The sequence below is a fragment of the Ciconia boyciana genome, chromosome 1, assembly GCF_034638445.1.
Source record: "Ciconia boyciana chromosome 1, ASM3463844v1, whole genome shotgun sequence".
Classification (NCBI taxonomy): Eukaryota; Metazoa; Chordata; class Aves; order Ciconiiformes; family Ciconiidae; genus Ciconia; species Ciconia boyciana.
The window spans coordinates 40,328,438-40,343,971 of record NC_132934.1 but is presented as its reverse complement, the minus strand read 5'-3'; the positions used below and the strand labels follow the sequence as shown (position 1 = coordinate 40,343,971).

At 40.1% G+C, this 15,534-nt stretch overlaps 1 protein-coding gene across 1 annotated transcript; it reads right to left on the bottom strand.

Annotated features, from left to right (window-relative positions):
• Positions 1–100: 100 nt before the first annotated feature.
• CCT2 (chaperonin containing TCP1 subunit 2) lies at positions 101–13,658 on the bottom strand. Its single transcript, XM_072863478.1, has 16 exons — positions 13,516–13,658; positions 12,161–12,235; positions 11,613–11,678; positions 11,403–11,514; positions 10,426–10,502; positions 9,268–9,380; positions 8,512–8,714; positions 8,210–8,310; positions 7,996–8,123; positions 6,487–6,590; positions 4,542–4,661; positions 3,824–3,952; positions 3,626–3,729; positions 1,870–1,969; positions 1,078–1,219; positions 101–413 (listed from the first exon to the last, which is right to left on the bottom strand). The coding sequence occupies exons 1-16, from the start codon at positions 13,516–13,518 to the stop codon at positions 383–385; spliced, it is 1,608 nt and encodes a 535-aa protein (XP_072719579.1). The 5' UTR covers positions 13,519–13,658; the 3' UTR covers positions 101–382.
• Positions 13,659–15,534: the final 1,876 nt, after the last annotated feature.

The following is a 15,534-nucleotide window of genomic DNA, read 5'->3' as shown; positions in this document are numbered from 1 at the left end:
TGGTCGCCGCTTGAAGCATCCAAGGACCAAGGATGTGTGCCGCCGCTTTTCTAATGGAACTGCCCTTCTTGGTTCTACACAAAGACAAATACAACTCTGATGGATTTGAATTTGTTTTTTTTTATTTCTGTGTATTTTAAGTGGAACCTAGAGAGGAACAGAAGGAATAGGGCTGTGTAAAACCCCCAATTTACTTGAAAGTGAATCTTCCCCACAACACATATAAACTGTAATAAGTTAAAACCAACTGAAGACAGTTATTTCATGCCATTGATGGAGATGCTCGTCTCAAGCTTCTGTTCCATAACCTCACGAAAATTAGATCATTAAAAAAATTACTAGGTGAGATCTGGTCCACACATCCTCAGCTACTGAAGAGAATTTAACATGGGCGATGGTCTGGTACGCGTTTTCTGGGGAGAAAAAGGAAAAATCAGAAAGTTCCCCCTGATGTTGATGCCCACCAGCGTCCCCACCCTCCCTTATTTTTCATTTTTAGTTGGTATTTTGTGTTCAGTGCTAGTTTTATCTCACAGCACAAAAGGCAGTATCATCTCAAAGCTAATACACCACCTTTGACCGCAGTAAAAACCTTTGATTCACAAAACAACGCACACTACCTGGTAGCAGGCACACATGGGATAAAACTGCCTAGACGTGGAATTTCTTCCCAAACTTTTAAGCAAATGTGGTTTTGTTCCAGCTGCCAATTCCACTTCAGAAGCAGCTGCGCATTTAACTACAATTTTTCCCAAAAGAAAAACAAACTAGCACGATCCCTTACATTTTGGTCAGCCACTTCTGCAGGTGTTTTAGTACTCTCTAAGGCACGAGTAGCTGGTGGCCTCAGATTAACTAGGCATTGCTAAGGCACGCTAATTTAAGCGCGCTGATGGCTCTAAAGGCCTGTTCATACTCCTAATGCAAAAAAATCATGTAACATGAACGTTAGCATGTCAGATGTCAGTCTTCATATCAAATTAAATATTTTTTAGAACAAGACTTTTCAACACAGTTACCCTTTCACAGATTACTCTATACCATTTTAACTGACCAATGTAGATACTCAAACCGTACCTTGGTGCTGCTTTAATAATGTCATCTACACGAAGAATCATTTCTGCTGCTTCAGCTGCACTCAGCAGAACTTGTCTCTTGACTTGGAAACTTTCTGTTACTCCCAAGACTGCCATGTCTCCAATGATACCCTCTTTCATATCTAGAAGGAGAGACACATTAAGAGTTTGTTTGGGGTGGGTTTTTACTTTTTTTTTTTTAAGGAAATTACAAGAAGCTGACAGTATGGTAACTTACCTGCTCAAATGAACCATATTGATAGTAAGGGAAGTATTAAATAAAAGTCTTTCACTTCAAGGCTGCTGATTTAAGCCTAACATGTTGCAATTACATGAAAAAAAATAATGATGAAAGATTTATATACTGGGAAAAGGAGACAAGATTCCAACGGGACTCTCAGCACTATTTCCTTAGGTATATCAACTTCAGAATTCTTCTCAAAAACTTTTTAAATTGAGGGGGGGTGGGTTGGGTTGGTTTGTTCTTTGTTTCTTTTTAAGTCACTGCCTTTCTTTTTGAGCTTCATGTAACTAGACTCGCTGTAAGTAAGGAAAGTGGTTTTACAGGTGGAAACCATCCCCTTCAAAACCAAAGCTTTTCACTCTATTGTGAAAAGCCTGGTAGAATGATAAAGACATGTAACATTGTATGCCTATGTTCTACGCAAAGCAAACAGCAATCAACATACTCAGTTCTTCCAGCTGAGTCTATCAGTGACAAACAGATGTGACAGTTTAATAAGCCTAATCCCAAACACCAATCCAATAACAGAAGGATTATCAAGGCCCTTACCAAGTCCGTAAGTAGTCTTCCCTTCACTGTGAGCGGCTCTGAGCTGAGCAACCAAATCTGCACTGTCATAGCCAGCATTATCAGCTATTATTGTTGGGATCTACAGGGATAAACACAGGTTGTTTTTAATTAATGCTGAGATTGATCCCTAATAAACATGAAACACACTTTGGTATTATAGTTTACTATTAAGTTTCAAGAAGAGGAAGTTTAAAAAACATGGCAGATTGATTATCTGTTACAGTGATCAGAAGTTTGGGGGTGGGGGGGTGAAATCAAACTACCTTTTGAAGGATTTTGTTTAAGACCTTGTTAAGAGAGTACATGAGAGGACAGAAGCTCATTAGCAGATTTGTCACTTCATTTTACATGGACAGAAAGAAATCTGTCTCTTATCATCTCAGACTACAACTGGAGAAACAGTTTCATTTTAAGAATATAAGCTTGCTGGTAAGCATTAACCACCAGATCATTCTGTTCACTGTTTAAGTGACAGCAGTGCAAATTGCATGTGCCAACTGAATCATAGAACTGTTTAGGCTGGAAAAGACCTTTAAGATCATCAAGTCCAGCCATTAACCTAGCACTGCCAAGTCCACCACTACACCATGTCCCTAAGCACCACATCTACATGTCTTTTAAATACTTCCAGGGATGGTGACTCCACCACTTCCCTGGGCAGCCTGTTCCAATGCTTGACAACCCTCTCAGTGAAGAAATTTTTCCTAATATCCAATCTAAACCTCCCCTGCTGCAACTTGAGACCATTTCCTGTGGTCCTCTGACTTGTTACTTGGGAGAAGAGACCGACACCCACTTCACCACAACCTCCTTTCAGGTAGTTGTAGAGAGCAATAAGGTCTCCCTTCAGCCTCCTTTTCTCCAGGCTAAACAACCCCAGTTCCCTCAGCCACTCCTCATAAGACTTCTGCTCCAGACCCTTCACCAGCTCCGTTGCCCTTCTCTGGACACGCTCCAGCACCTCAATGTCTCTCTTGGAGTGAGGAGCCCAAAACTGAACACAATATTCGAGGTGTGGCCTCACCAGTGCCGAGTCCAGGGGGACAATCACTTCCCTAGTCCTGCTGGCCACACTATTTCTGACACAAGGACTATTTCTGAAGAGCTAATGCCAAGTCTTACCATGCTCTTTAAGTTAATTTTCTTGGGAGAAATGTTTTCCTACGGTCTTTCATTTCTTAAGAAAGGTTTTCCCTAACATACAGGAAGGCAATTTCTCTCAATTGACAGTCTGTTAGCACAATAATATTCTATAAACATTTCTTGTGATACTCTTATTTCCTACTAAGATGCAATCTTCAATGCAAGCCTAGAAAATTCTAGATAGTACTAGAGCATGAATACAATCAAATAACACTAGAGTATAAATAGAATAGAAGAGCTGCTCTTTTCGAAATCAGTTGTCAAGTGAATCAGCTGAGATTTTTATGTGCTATTTCTGCTGCACTTTTAACCTTGCAGGTAAGAGGAGCAAGAGCCAATTAGAAGAGGGCTAGCATATGAACATTCAGCATTCTGTAACATGCCGAATTATTAGAACACCAATACTTTTTTTCTAAGAGAGAAAACAGTAACTTTTTCCCCCTTTGTTCATCCAAGGTATGTTGCTACATTTCACTTTTTTACTTTAGAAAACCAAAACATTGAAAGAAAAGCAACTACCTGATGTCAGAAGTTACTAAACTTAGTGAAACTTTACATCTATTAATCCAGCAATCTGATTAAACACACTTACCATTCGTAAAGCCTTAGCAAAGGACTCCATTGCAACAGACTCTTTGCCAGGTGTTCTGATGGCAAGTTCTGCAACAGCGTTAGCCATCAGCATCTCTGAACAACCTATTCATTGAAGACACAAAGATGTTTTATATCTGACTTCAACAGTAATACGAAATGTATATCACGTACAAAGTACAAAGAAACTAATACTCACCTCCACCGTACACGGTTCTAGTGTCCTTCACAGTCTGGGCGAGAACACAGAGAGCATCATGCAAAGACCTCTCTGCTTCATCTAGAATCTGCTGAGTTGCTCCACGCAAAACTATGGTGCAAGCTTCACCTAAAGAGTGAAAATGCAAAAATATTAAAAAAAAAAGCCAAAGACACAAAAAGAGGCTACCGCAAAGTGTTTGTAATGGTTTTGCTATCACTGCAGTCAAGTTCTACACAGATTAATTTTGGGGTGAAAAGAAAGCATGACGACATTTCACAGGTAGAATGAAATGATGTACACTATGCTATTGCTTTTATCAATGAACTGTTCCACAACACCTTATTTAATTTAATAGAAAATGACTGTTATCTCAAAACAAGCCCTCGGAAACTTACAGTATTGGCATTTACAGAACAAGCTCTCAAGTTCTTGAAGTATGACTTCAGGTTGCTACTTTTCCTGGCAATTTAATCTTCCAAAGCAGAAATTTTGGTTCCCATCCTTACAAATGTTTATGTGTATGTTTAATGTTATGTAGATGAACAATTTCAATCATGAACATACATCTTTGCAGGACTTTTACTGAAGAGCAAGGCTTTAATAAAAATGGTTACATGAATCATTACAAAATTCCTATGCCATCCTGGTAACTGAACAGCGTTAGCAGAGGATTAACACAAATGTTACAACATGCCATTAGTCGTAAAACACTTACCCATTGCCACTCCAGAGAAATGAATGAGTTTATCTTCTCCAATCATGACTTCTTCAATGAGCTTGCAGCTTCCTAGTTTTACTAGCTCAGGGTGATCAAAGGTTGACGCAATTTCACCACCTACAAATGTAAGATCATATAGAAGTCAAACAGCTCACAATGAAAGCATCCATTCAGGCAAGGTCTAAACAAGGGGGGTGGGGTGAGGTGGGGGTGTGTGTGGAAAAAAAATCATCTTTATAATTGCACAAAAATAAATTGAAATTAACACCACCGATAAGCCACATTTTTCCAATGTCAGCATATGGCACCAGAAACCTACTGATGTTGACAAGTCCTTAAAACACCAGTATTTTGTTTCACATCACAAGAACTACAACAGCTGTAATGCTTTTGAGTCCTGTCTGGATTAGAGACTAAATGTTCATATTTGCCAGTATTAAAATGTCACTCTGTTTAAAGTTTTAGTAGTATTTACTGATGAAGTATTTACAAAATACTAAATCAAGTTTGTTATGCTTTTAAACTTGAGCTTGTGCCAGCATTCATTTTGCCTGCCTGATGATGGCTGAGAATCGCTGGCCACCACTCTCCTGAATCATGAGTCTTCTGCCATGTCATAGCAGTGACATAGTGCACCATTCGTAAACTCCCATATCATAAACAAAGCGGATGTGACAAAGACCAAAATGTCTCTGAATGGAATGTTGTTCTAGTACATTGTTCTTTGCATTAGAAAACCATTTACACGTATTCACTCCCAATGTATGCTCAGTTATTCCACACTAGCTTGCAGCATTGCTGTAGTTTTAGCAGTACAAGGAAAGACAAGACTTGTAGTAGAGAGTTTGTGCTTACTAAAAGCTTGTCTATTTTTTTCAGCTATACTATTTGATCCAGTGTGGTCTGACATGGTCCACTTGCTCCACCTACAAAATTTGCTTTGAATTTGTTCCAGAACATAAGCAATGTTCCTCTCAATCAAGTGTTTGCCTGTGTCAATGTGCCTACAGACAGTTATACACAATTGCTACTTTAGTTTTGCTAAGCTAAACAAGTCAGTATCTTTTCCCTTCTCCCAGCAAAGCAAGTTAGCCATTCTCTTGATCACCTTCATAATCAATTTTTAATGATGTTCCAGCTAACCACCTCTAACTTCAGCAATGAGGATCATCTGTAGCATTCCAGATGTTTCATTTTCATTAGTTACTAGCGTCACATTTACACTAACCACTACTAAAAATATCCAGGTTGTTCATGTCATTTGAGGTCCACCTCAAGTCGATGACTCAGGCCCACATTTTTAACAAAGGATGACTCTTTAGTCTTCTCTGTTATTACAATCAAACAACTGCCACTTATAACCAGAAGGTATTAATTCACTTGTGGATTTATAATCTCATTCTTTCTATCACTAAGTTTCATCTTTTCCCTAGAAAACAAATGTTTCAAAAGTTTATCAAGCAGGGACTTCACTGAAAATATTTCTTAAATATGAAAGAAAATTACCAACTGGCACTACTGGCTAAATTATATTCCACAGTTAGCATTATGAGCCTTTATTCACAGTTGCTAAAGAAAAAAAAAATGTTTAAATCATTATGCAGGGAGCATTCAGAATCAAAACAGACATTTCACATGTGATGTATAACATACTAAAGTTCAAAACTGAGTTACTGGCTTCTGAAAAAATACCGACAGTTATATAGCAGCTGATAAGTCAACAAAGTAATTTCAAAGTTTCTTATGGGCAATTTCATAGGTTCCTCCATATAAGTTTGTATTTAAGTACTGTAAAATAAAGCTTATTTGGAGTACTTTTCACATTCACAGATCTGCTTAATAGTAAAAAAGTACAAACTAGGTGATCAACCATTAACATTTACTAAAGATCAAACAAATAATGTGACCCTCCAAGTTTTATACGACAAGGTACTCTACATACCTGTAACAAGAGCCAGACGTTCTACACCAGCAAAGTCTGCGTGTTCAATAGCCATGACACCAGCAGCTCCAAAGAGCTGTTCAGGGTAGTTGTAGATCAACTGCCTACAATTAAAACACAGGCACATCTTCTCATTACACATGGAACAAACCTTTTAAATACCAGAGTAACAAAGGACACCTGATTCTCAGCAGCACGGATACGGACAGGTTTCTGAAAGCTACAAGTCAATATGTGAGGCACCTGCCACACACGGAATGTTATACCACACAGAAGCAAATGCAGTGATAGGAAAACATACAAAGCTTAAAAAAAAAAAAAAAAAAAAGTCAAGCTATTATAGCTCTTTGAAATACCCTTTCCCTGAAGACACACTATCAATGCACAGGGGCCCATATGCTTTAAATTCTAAGTCCTTTGATCCTAAGTGCCTGCTGAGCACTTAACTGCCTCTTCTAGCAGAGCACACTAGAATAACATGTGAAGTAACGTCTTTAATTCCTTCACCAATACAAAATCCAAACAGCAGATAACTCTATGGGAACAATAAATGGCCAGTCTTGTAACATATACAAATAGCAGACCACAGAGAAGAGTATGTGCTCTCTTATTAATATCTATCCCCCTCTCTCTAGAACGAAGTAGTCATTTAAAGCTGAAAGAGTAAATTTTTGCTATTGTGGAAAACAGTGCTGCTCTTACAACTCCCATCCTTTGGTGTAGTACTAGCTAATCAGCGTCCTAGTAGACTACACAATGAGCTGGAACACCAGGTGTTCAAGCTGCTTCGTACGTATGGCAGTTGCACTAAAATGAGAGTTACCGAAAGGCAGAAGCATTTCTCATATCATTAAATAACTGAATGCTTTTCTTGCACTGTGACAGTTTAAAATAGAAGTCCACTGATAACAAAAATAAGTAACTTAGATTGTGACATTTCTTATGAGCTGAATGAATCATTACATGAAAATGGCTACCTTTCATACTTTCAAAGATGTGTATAAAAGGCTCATGGCAGAGAGCACAGGGGCCTCTGAAACACTGATGAATCTGGAGCAGTACTCCAGCAGCAATATTTTAATGCAGGACAAAACATAGCTGGTTCAATCTGAACTAAATGCACTCAGCAGCACAGACTCTTTCAGCACCAATTCCCCCACAAAAGGGGGAATATGGATGTGGACAATGCTGCTGATATTCATAAATAAATAAATCTGTTAGTATAAAAGCATAGTGGCATCACTTCAACTGGACTTAAACAAGTATCCCTGATTAAATAACATCAATTCTTCCTCTTTAAAATAAAACAAACAAACAAAAAAGACAGGGGCCATGGTGCACAAGGGAAAGCACAGAAAATAACATAGACCTCAGTGAGGTGAATCAATTAAGCATTAGGCAAGATCACCAAATTTTACAGATAGAGGCATAAATAATGTTCTTCACACTCATACAATATTAAAATCTTGCTACTTTGTAACTCTCCCCTTTTTCCAAGAAGATACATACCTGTTAATAAAGCAGTTTATTCCATGCTTAAGAATACGCTCTACCTTCTCCTTCATTTTTTCTTTTTCTGCCTGTTCTATTTCTGCTACTTTTGCTGTAGAGTCCACTCTAACACGAGAGCCAAAGATCTAAATCAAAGAAAACAAAGAGTTCAGTCTAAAAATGAATTCCATTTACAAAAACATCATTTCACAACAGTAGTTCTGTAACATACCTTAATCTTGTCTGTATCCATACCAGTATTTGCAATAAGAATCTTTGCATTTTCAATTCTTTTTGGCTGATTTACACCAATCTTCTTGTCAAGTAAAAAGCCTGTAGTAACAGAAAGGTCTTGGTAAGACTTCAAATTAAAAAAAAACCAGTTCATTTAGATTATTACAAAACCCCCTCATATTTATTATTCGATTTAATAACAACATAGCAATGTTTCCTAGAACAAATTTGTATAGAGACATGTAATTTTTAACAGCTTCATTTCTCAAGCGCACTTACAGCCAACATACGAAGACTTACCTTCATCTAAGTAGGAATCAGCCAAGCTTCCACCAAGTTTCTTAATGACGTGGATAGCCTCCAAATTACCAGAACCTTTCAACCTAAGAACAGCTTCTACAGCTAGCTTGACAAAGTGATCTTTATGATGAGTAAGTAATTTTGATGAAAGAGTTGTTCCCGCAATGTTCATCAAATCTTCACGGAACTTCACTTCATCATCACTAAAATAAAGTCAGTACAGTTTAGAGTGGAAAGTCTGAAAGCCTAAACCATCGTTAACCTAGCACTGTGAGTCTCTCCCTGCTTCTTCTAGCCTGTATCTATGTGTACCATGTTCCATTTTGAAGAATGCTACACAGAATCCCTTCAGTGTCCCAGAATACAACCTTCTATTTGAAATGCAAGTTCAATTAGGAGAACTTTTGCATTCAGCTTTAGAAAGTCTGTCCTCTCAATATGTTGGGTCAAGAAAACAGCCACATTTAAAATCAGAGTATGAAATCTGAAATAACAGCTCAGATTTTTGTTCTAGGGAGGAAATTATTGCTCATATTTTGCTTCTGCACATCATAAGTAATTTTAAATAATTTCATAAAGCTTCTGTAGTTCATCTAGCAAAAAGCAGTCTTTTTTTTCCTCAAGTGTTAAAATTCATAAATTCAGCCTTTACACTACTTAAAAGGGAGCGATGAATTTCCCAATGGTATGTAATTCTCACTGATGTTTTAATCTTGACTGGTTTATAAAGAGTTACAGCAAATGTACATTACTAACCCATGATCGACAGCTGCTTTCAAAAGTGCCTCTCTTGAAGCTTTTGTGGCTGCTCTCCAGCCTGCAATGATGGTCTGAGGATGAATCTTCCTTGCAATCAGTAATTCTGCCTCCTAGTTAAATGAAATTATTAATTAGTTTTTTCCCCCAACGTACACTTATGCTAACTAGGAAAGACACTTCCAAGTAATCAGAAAATTCTGAATAGCAGTAAAAGCCAGAGAGCTATAACAATGAAATTAAAGTCACCCTACTGGCAGGTTTTTTTCCAATCTAGGCAAATATGATGTGCCCTTGGAATATCATCAAGAAATTTTGATTAATGAAAAAAGAGAAATCCTAACTCCAATATGAATAGCAACTAGACATATACTTCAAAATAGCAATCTTTCACTCCATGCTTGAGACCAGTTTCCTGTTCACTTACAGCTGCAACTTAAAGTGTAGTTGGGAAAAAAAAAACCTCTCCAAACTCCCTTTTTGTGAGGAACTTGGCAAGCTGATGGATCATTTCTGAGACGCTCATGATCACAATTCCTGGATCTGAGATGATTAGATTTACTGGCACAGCTCTGCTAACAAGAATTCCTCACTTCTGAAGTCTTTTTCATAGTAATTTCAGATTTAGAGTTTGGCAGTGTAAACTTTTATGTAAACATAAAAAACGTGCAGAATTTAAAGGAACAGTATGAATTCAGGTCTTGTGCACACAAGAACAGAATTTAACATTCCTTTTTTTTTTCCCCATTAATGTTACAGAAAAGGATTTCAGAGGACTGAACCTCGCAACTAAGCAGTGCTGCATGCTGCCCAGTGCAACATCCAGGAAGCAACCTGTGAGAGTGATACTTCTCTGTTTCACTTAAATAATGAAACAAGAGAAAATAATTCTCTAAAATGTACCAAATTAAAATACTTGTGAATTTATAAATAATAAAATAAGGAATATAGTCTAAAATTAAAAAAAAAAAAAAAAAAAAAAAAATTGATGACACAATACCTAAGGGGTTTTTTTCCTACTAATTTCAACAGCAACAGAGCGAGGTATTCCTACACTTTGGGAGCCCTCTTCATAAACATCAAATAACACACCTCCTATTGATATCACAGGAGTATATTGCCAAATAGAAACATATCTGAAAAACAGTAATACATCACCCTCAGTAATTCAGCTGCCAACACTGTGACAGACGTAGTTCCATCACCAACTTCATCATCTTGAACCTTTGACATATCTAAAGAAGAAAACACTGTATTAATGTTTTGATTCAAAATACCATACTCACCAGTACCAGCTTCACATACAATTATTTTTATCTCACATTAGTTTGGAGAAGAAAAAAGAATCTTACTCTTTGATAATTTAAAGAGGTCACTCTATAAGTCACAGAAAAACCTGAGATGCAAATCAAATTCAGCATCCTTCAAATTCCTGCTCTTTATTTGCAACCTAGACACCAGTTCCAGCCTGGCAACAGTCAAGAGCTACTCCCCTCTCTCCCCATTCTTAAGGATGATCATCAAAAGAAGTAGGGCTGGATAGAAGCTCTAAGGTCTACATGCTGGATCAGAGAATATAATAACCAAGTATGCCACATGAACTGCTGATAAACAAGGACCCAAAAACACGAAATCATTAAGAATCTTGACACCAAATTGTTCAGGGTCCTGCTTGTCAGCAGAACTGGACCATTTGCACACTAAGACAGTTGATCAAAAGGTAAACTCTGTCCAGAGCACAATTTTGATTAAGAGATAAAAAAAAGATTTAAACCAGGGAGAATGAGAGAGAACCTCTGTACCCCAGCAGATTTCTGTTCCAAATTTTCCTGGTGAAAAGAGGGGCGCATAGCTGTCTTTTGTCCCTTCTGACTCCTGGGACAAACCAGGGTTGAGGGAAAACAAGGAGACACCGGAACGGTTTTGCAAAAGCAGCATATACCTCAATTTTACTTTTGCAGAGTTCCACAACTCTTGCAACACCTTGGCCTCCTTACTTCATGAATTCTGCTCTCCTGCCTTCAATTTTTCACATAATTTGAAGAATACTTTTCTAAGAACAAATAAAAACTACATAATAAAGTTACAAATAAAGAAATGCCAAATACTGCAATGACAAGCTGCTAAAAACTCACCAACCAAGACCTTGGCAGCTGGATTGTCAACTCCAATAGCTTTCAGAATGGTTGCACCATCATTGGTCACTGTTACTGTGCTATCTCTGCCAGTACTCAAAAGTATCTTGTCCTACAAGATGCAAGATTTAGAATACTGCTTGAAAACGTACTGTAACTATTAAAACTAAATTAACAGGTATGACCATTGAGAACTTGCAACTGTCTTACCATGCCTTTAGGCCCCAGAGTGCTCTTGACCAGGTCACCGATAGCAATGGCACCAACAAAGGATGACTGAAATGAAAGCAAATATACCTTAGAGAATGATTTATTTCTACTTTAATACAAGAATCATACACTAGCCCCTAACTTCCAAGAGGACATCTTAACCCAACCCTTCCACAGACACACTTCTTTCAGCAGAGTCTGGGTCCAAGTTTCTTAACTGCTACATTTTGATAACCAGATCAAATATACTTAATTCTTACAGAAACCGTAAAAGACTGTCTCACAGCCAAAAGAAGTGCCTTCCAATGAACACGAGTCTTCTGAGCTAAGGTACAGAGTTACTTAGTTTTTGAACAATTATGAGGAGTTTCTCTAATTGTTAGTATAAACAACACTGCTCCTACCTTCTGTTCAGATACGCAACAAGAAAAACCAGTAAGAGACAGACAACATTCCACATCACCATAAGCTGAAAGTACATTTAACAGTAGAAAAGGCGAAGTTTAATTACCTCAAGTATTACCAGTTTCTTAGAGAATTCAACTTACCAACCGAGCTGTTTCTGCCTTTTCTTCATCTGCACCTGCCTTGAAAATGTTCACAGGAGCAAGGGAAATGGATGCCTAAAACAGAGTTAACATAAGAATATTCCTTTAGCTTTAATAAAAACAATGCATTTTAAAAACAAATCCCTGACACTAACAACCTAAACAATATTTCTATTATTAAAATGATTTATTTCTATACCCCATTTGGTTTTGATAAAAGGTATATTCAAGATAAATTCACCTTGACTCTTTCTTAAAGATCTATCTTGCAACCTCGTAATCAAGTGAAGAGATTACAAGACCAATTGCAATCTACACCAAGAGACTGCACACCCTATTCTCTGGTAAGATCTACGAGCCTGAAAGGCCGTTACCAGTACCTTACTTCATAGCAATGTCCGTGCTGCTGTACTGCGTGGCTAATCATCAGATCCAAACAACCCAAAGATAAGTACAAGCAGCAGAACCTGAAAAAATCTAGTCACTGAGCACACTGGGTCTTTAATATTTTGGTATTTGTGTTGAACCCTAATTTTTTTTGCATTTCCATGCAAATTAATTACAGCAGTAAACAATATATGCCTTTAAAGACTAATACTTGCAAAGAACTCAAGGCCTTAAATGAATCAGGATCAACTCCCAAAAGAACAAGTGTATCAACCCCCTTAAGAGAGTTCCGTGACTTTTTACTTTGCTGCGTAATCAGCACACAGTTTTTCTACCAGTTTCGCGTCCATTCCATCATCGCTTTGACTAGAAAAATTGACAGGGTGCGGTGGGAAACTCCACACAGCCCGAGGGCAGCTCTCTCCCGGCAGGTCACCACGAGCGGCCTCTCACGCCCGGGGAACTCAGTGCTGCCTCTCCAGCTCTTCTCGGAGACGATGGGAGGGAAGAAGCGGCCTCCCGCCCGCCTCCATCATGTCAGCCATGCTGCGGGCGCCCGGCCCGGGCGGGCCGAGACAGCCTCTCCTGCGGGGGGCGGGAGGGGACCCATCGCGGGACCGGGAACCGCCCAGGGCCTCCCCGTGGCAGGCGCGGCGGGTGCCACACGGCGGCCCACTCCGGCCGCGCCCTGATGGACCCTCCTCGCGCGCGCTCTAGAACCTTCCAGGCCCCACACGCTGCTGCTGCTTCTTCCCCCTCACCCCCCCGCCCACCGCGCGCGGGACAGGGCGCGAGGCCGCCCCCACGCGAGCGCCGCAACCGCCGCCGGACAAAGCGTGGGCCGCCAGGCCCTCGCACCGGGAGAGTGCGACCGCCGCCGCGACCGCCGCCCCGCCCTGCCGCCCCCACCTTCCTCCCCCCGGGCAAACGCGCCGCCACGCCGCGGGCACCGCCGCCACGCCGCTCACCATGATGCCGGTACCGCCGCCGCCGCCTCCACCAGAGAACCAGCGCGCGGCTCCGCAGCCCCCCACGAGCTCCTGGCGGAACTGGCGTCAGAAGCACCGCCACTTCCGGCGGCGCGCGGCATTCTGGGAGGTGTAGTCCGCTCTTCAGGAGAAGGCGGAGCTGCTCCGCAGCAGAAGACGGGCCCGGCGGGCTACGGGACTTTTGCCACGGCGGGCCCGGCTGCCCGACCGGCTCTGCGCGGTAGGCACGGCTCTAGTGCAGGAACTTCGTTGTTTTTTAATGAGTTCCGTGACTTGGAGGCCTGTTGCCTCTTCCCCCGTTCTGTGTACTGCCGGCCTCGTGTAGGGCCGCACCTGAGCTGGGTTTGCCTGGCAGTGCACCACAGCACGCCAACCTTTCTGCCAAGAGCTGCCATCTACACTTACTTTCCACTGTATTTCTATACTGAGTTATTTCTGCCGCAGCAAAGGAGGTTGCGGTTTCCCTAGTTTAATTTAATCATATTCCTGGAAGTCAGTTCTCAAACTAGTCAAAAGCATTTTAAATTACCGCTCCTGCCCTCCAGTGTGCCTACCAGACCATTCCAGATATCTGCTATTATATCATCCACATCGCCAAATAAAAGCAGCGAACAGGAGATACCATGGCACAATCCCACTCAATAGAGTTTTCATTTCAATATTAAAAAATGGGTAACTATTCTCTTGGCAGCTTTGCAGATGTGCGAGACCACCTTGTTCTGTCGCTACTTTTCCTCCATGCAAAAAGCCTGTTAGTTACCTGGTCATATAAAAAAGAGTGAATTAGTTTGTGTGACTTGTTCCTCAAGAATTCTAGCTGGTATTCCTCTTCTTGCTGCCAGACAGAAACCTCTTGGGATATATGCAAAGCTGTTTGTTCTAGATTCAAACTGGCCAAAGACAGGTATCTACCCCAATGGAGATGGCAAAAAAAGAACATGACTGAAACTCTGCCAACTTTCACATCTATCTCTGGTTTTTAGTATGTCAATACCCAGTTAGTATTTTTATTGAGTTCTTTAGGCTTTTTGCTTTGTTTTCTTCAGAGAGTTAGACATGTTATCCCCCCTAACCTCATTCTGAAAACTAGAGTACGAATTGAATTTTAACATCTTCAGTTTTCCTCATAGTTATGTAGAAAAGTATCTTAAGTTTTGGCTAAGGCTAATAACTCAGCTAAAACAATGTTAACTATTTTAATCTCAGAACTAGAGCATTCATAAAGATTTGCACTGAACTAATGATTCATTTTAATTCACATTTGCTGCTACTGTGGTGTGAGCTGGGGGAAAAAATATTTTAAAGTGTCTTGGACAATTAATCGAGTTGTGGCCTTTGGAAGACCAAATGCTCATAGAAAAACTTACTACAGCAAATTTCTAAGTTTGGTTTAAGGGACTTTTGACTACTGCTAAGCTATGATTAATATGTAAAAGTAGCGACACCTGAATAGAAAGAGTCCACCAGCAGCGCTACTTCTGGGTTTCTGCCTCTCGCTTCCAGCTGCGCAGTGCCCTCACCTCTGTTGTGCTGATGGCAATTTTTCAGGTCACACTGTAAGTGAAGGAAAAAGAAAAAGTGCCTCATTTTAATATTTTCATAAATGCATATACTTTGTAAATCACCTCATCTCTTCCAAGGTTAAGAAACAGAGTGTGTTTCAGTCCCAAAGACCATTCGACACACCAAATAGCCCAGCGATACTCAGGGATAAATCCTCAATCAGACCTCCATGTGTCTCAGTATCTACTGATAGCGCTTTAATTCAGATCGAGACCTTCTGCTTACAGCCAGGCTATTAATGGTGTAGGAGTAACAGAGCAGCAACCGTTGCCTGGTTTCTCCAGGACCAGCAATTCAGGCATCAATCACAGGATCTAGTTTGAGGCTTAACTTCAGTCAAACCAGTCACTTAAGCCTCTGAGCAGATAAGAGTTTGAGGAAGGAAGGAAAACAGAGACTCTTCACCAAATCCAACTCTTCAGGTGCTCCCAACTG

What these genes read in the sequence shown, in the direction of transcription:
- CCT2 (XM_072863478.1), bottom strand. An exon ending in TTGCTAAGGCTTTACGAATG is followed by an intron (nt 1,970 to 3,625) that starts GTAAGTGTGTTT and finishes TTATCCCTGTAG; the next exon opens with ATCCCAACAATAATAGCTGA. An exon ending in ATTATTAAAGCAGCACCAAG is followed by an intron (nt 414 to 1,077) that starts GTACGGTTTGAG and finishes TTTTCTCCCCAG; the next exon opens with AAAACGCGTACCAGACCATC.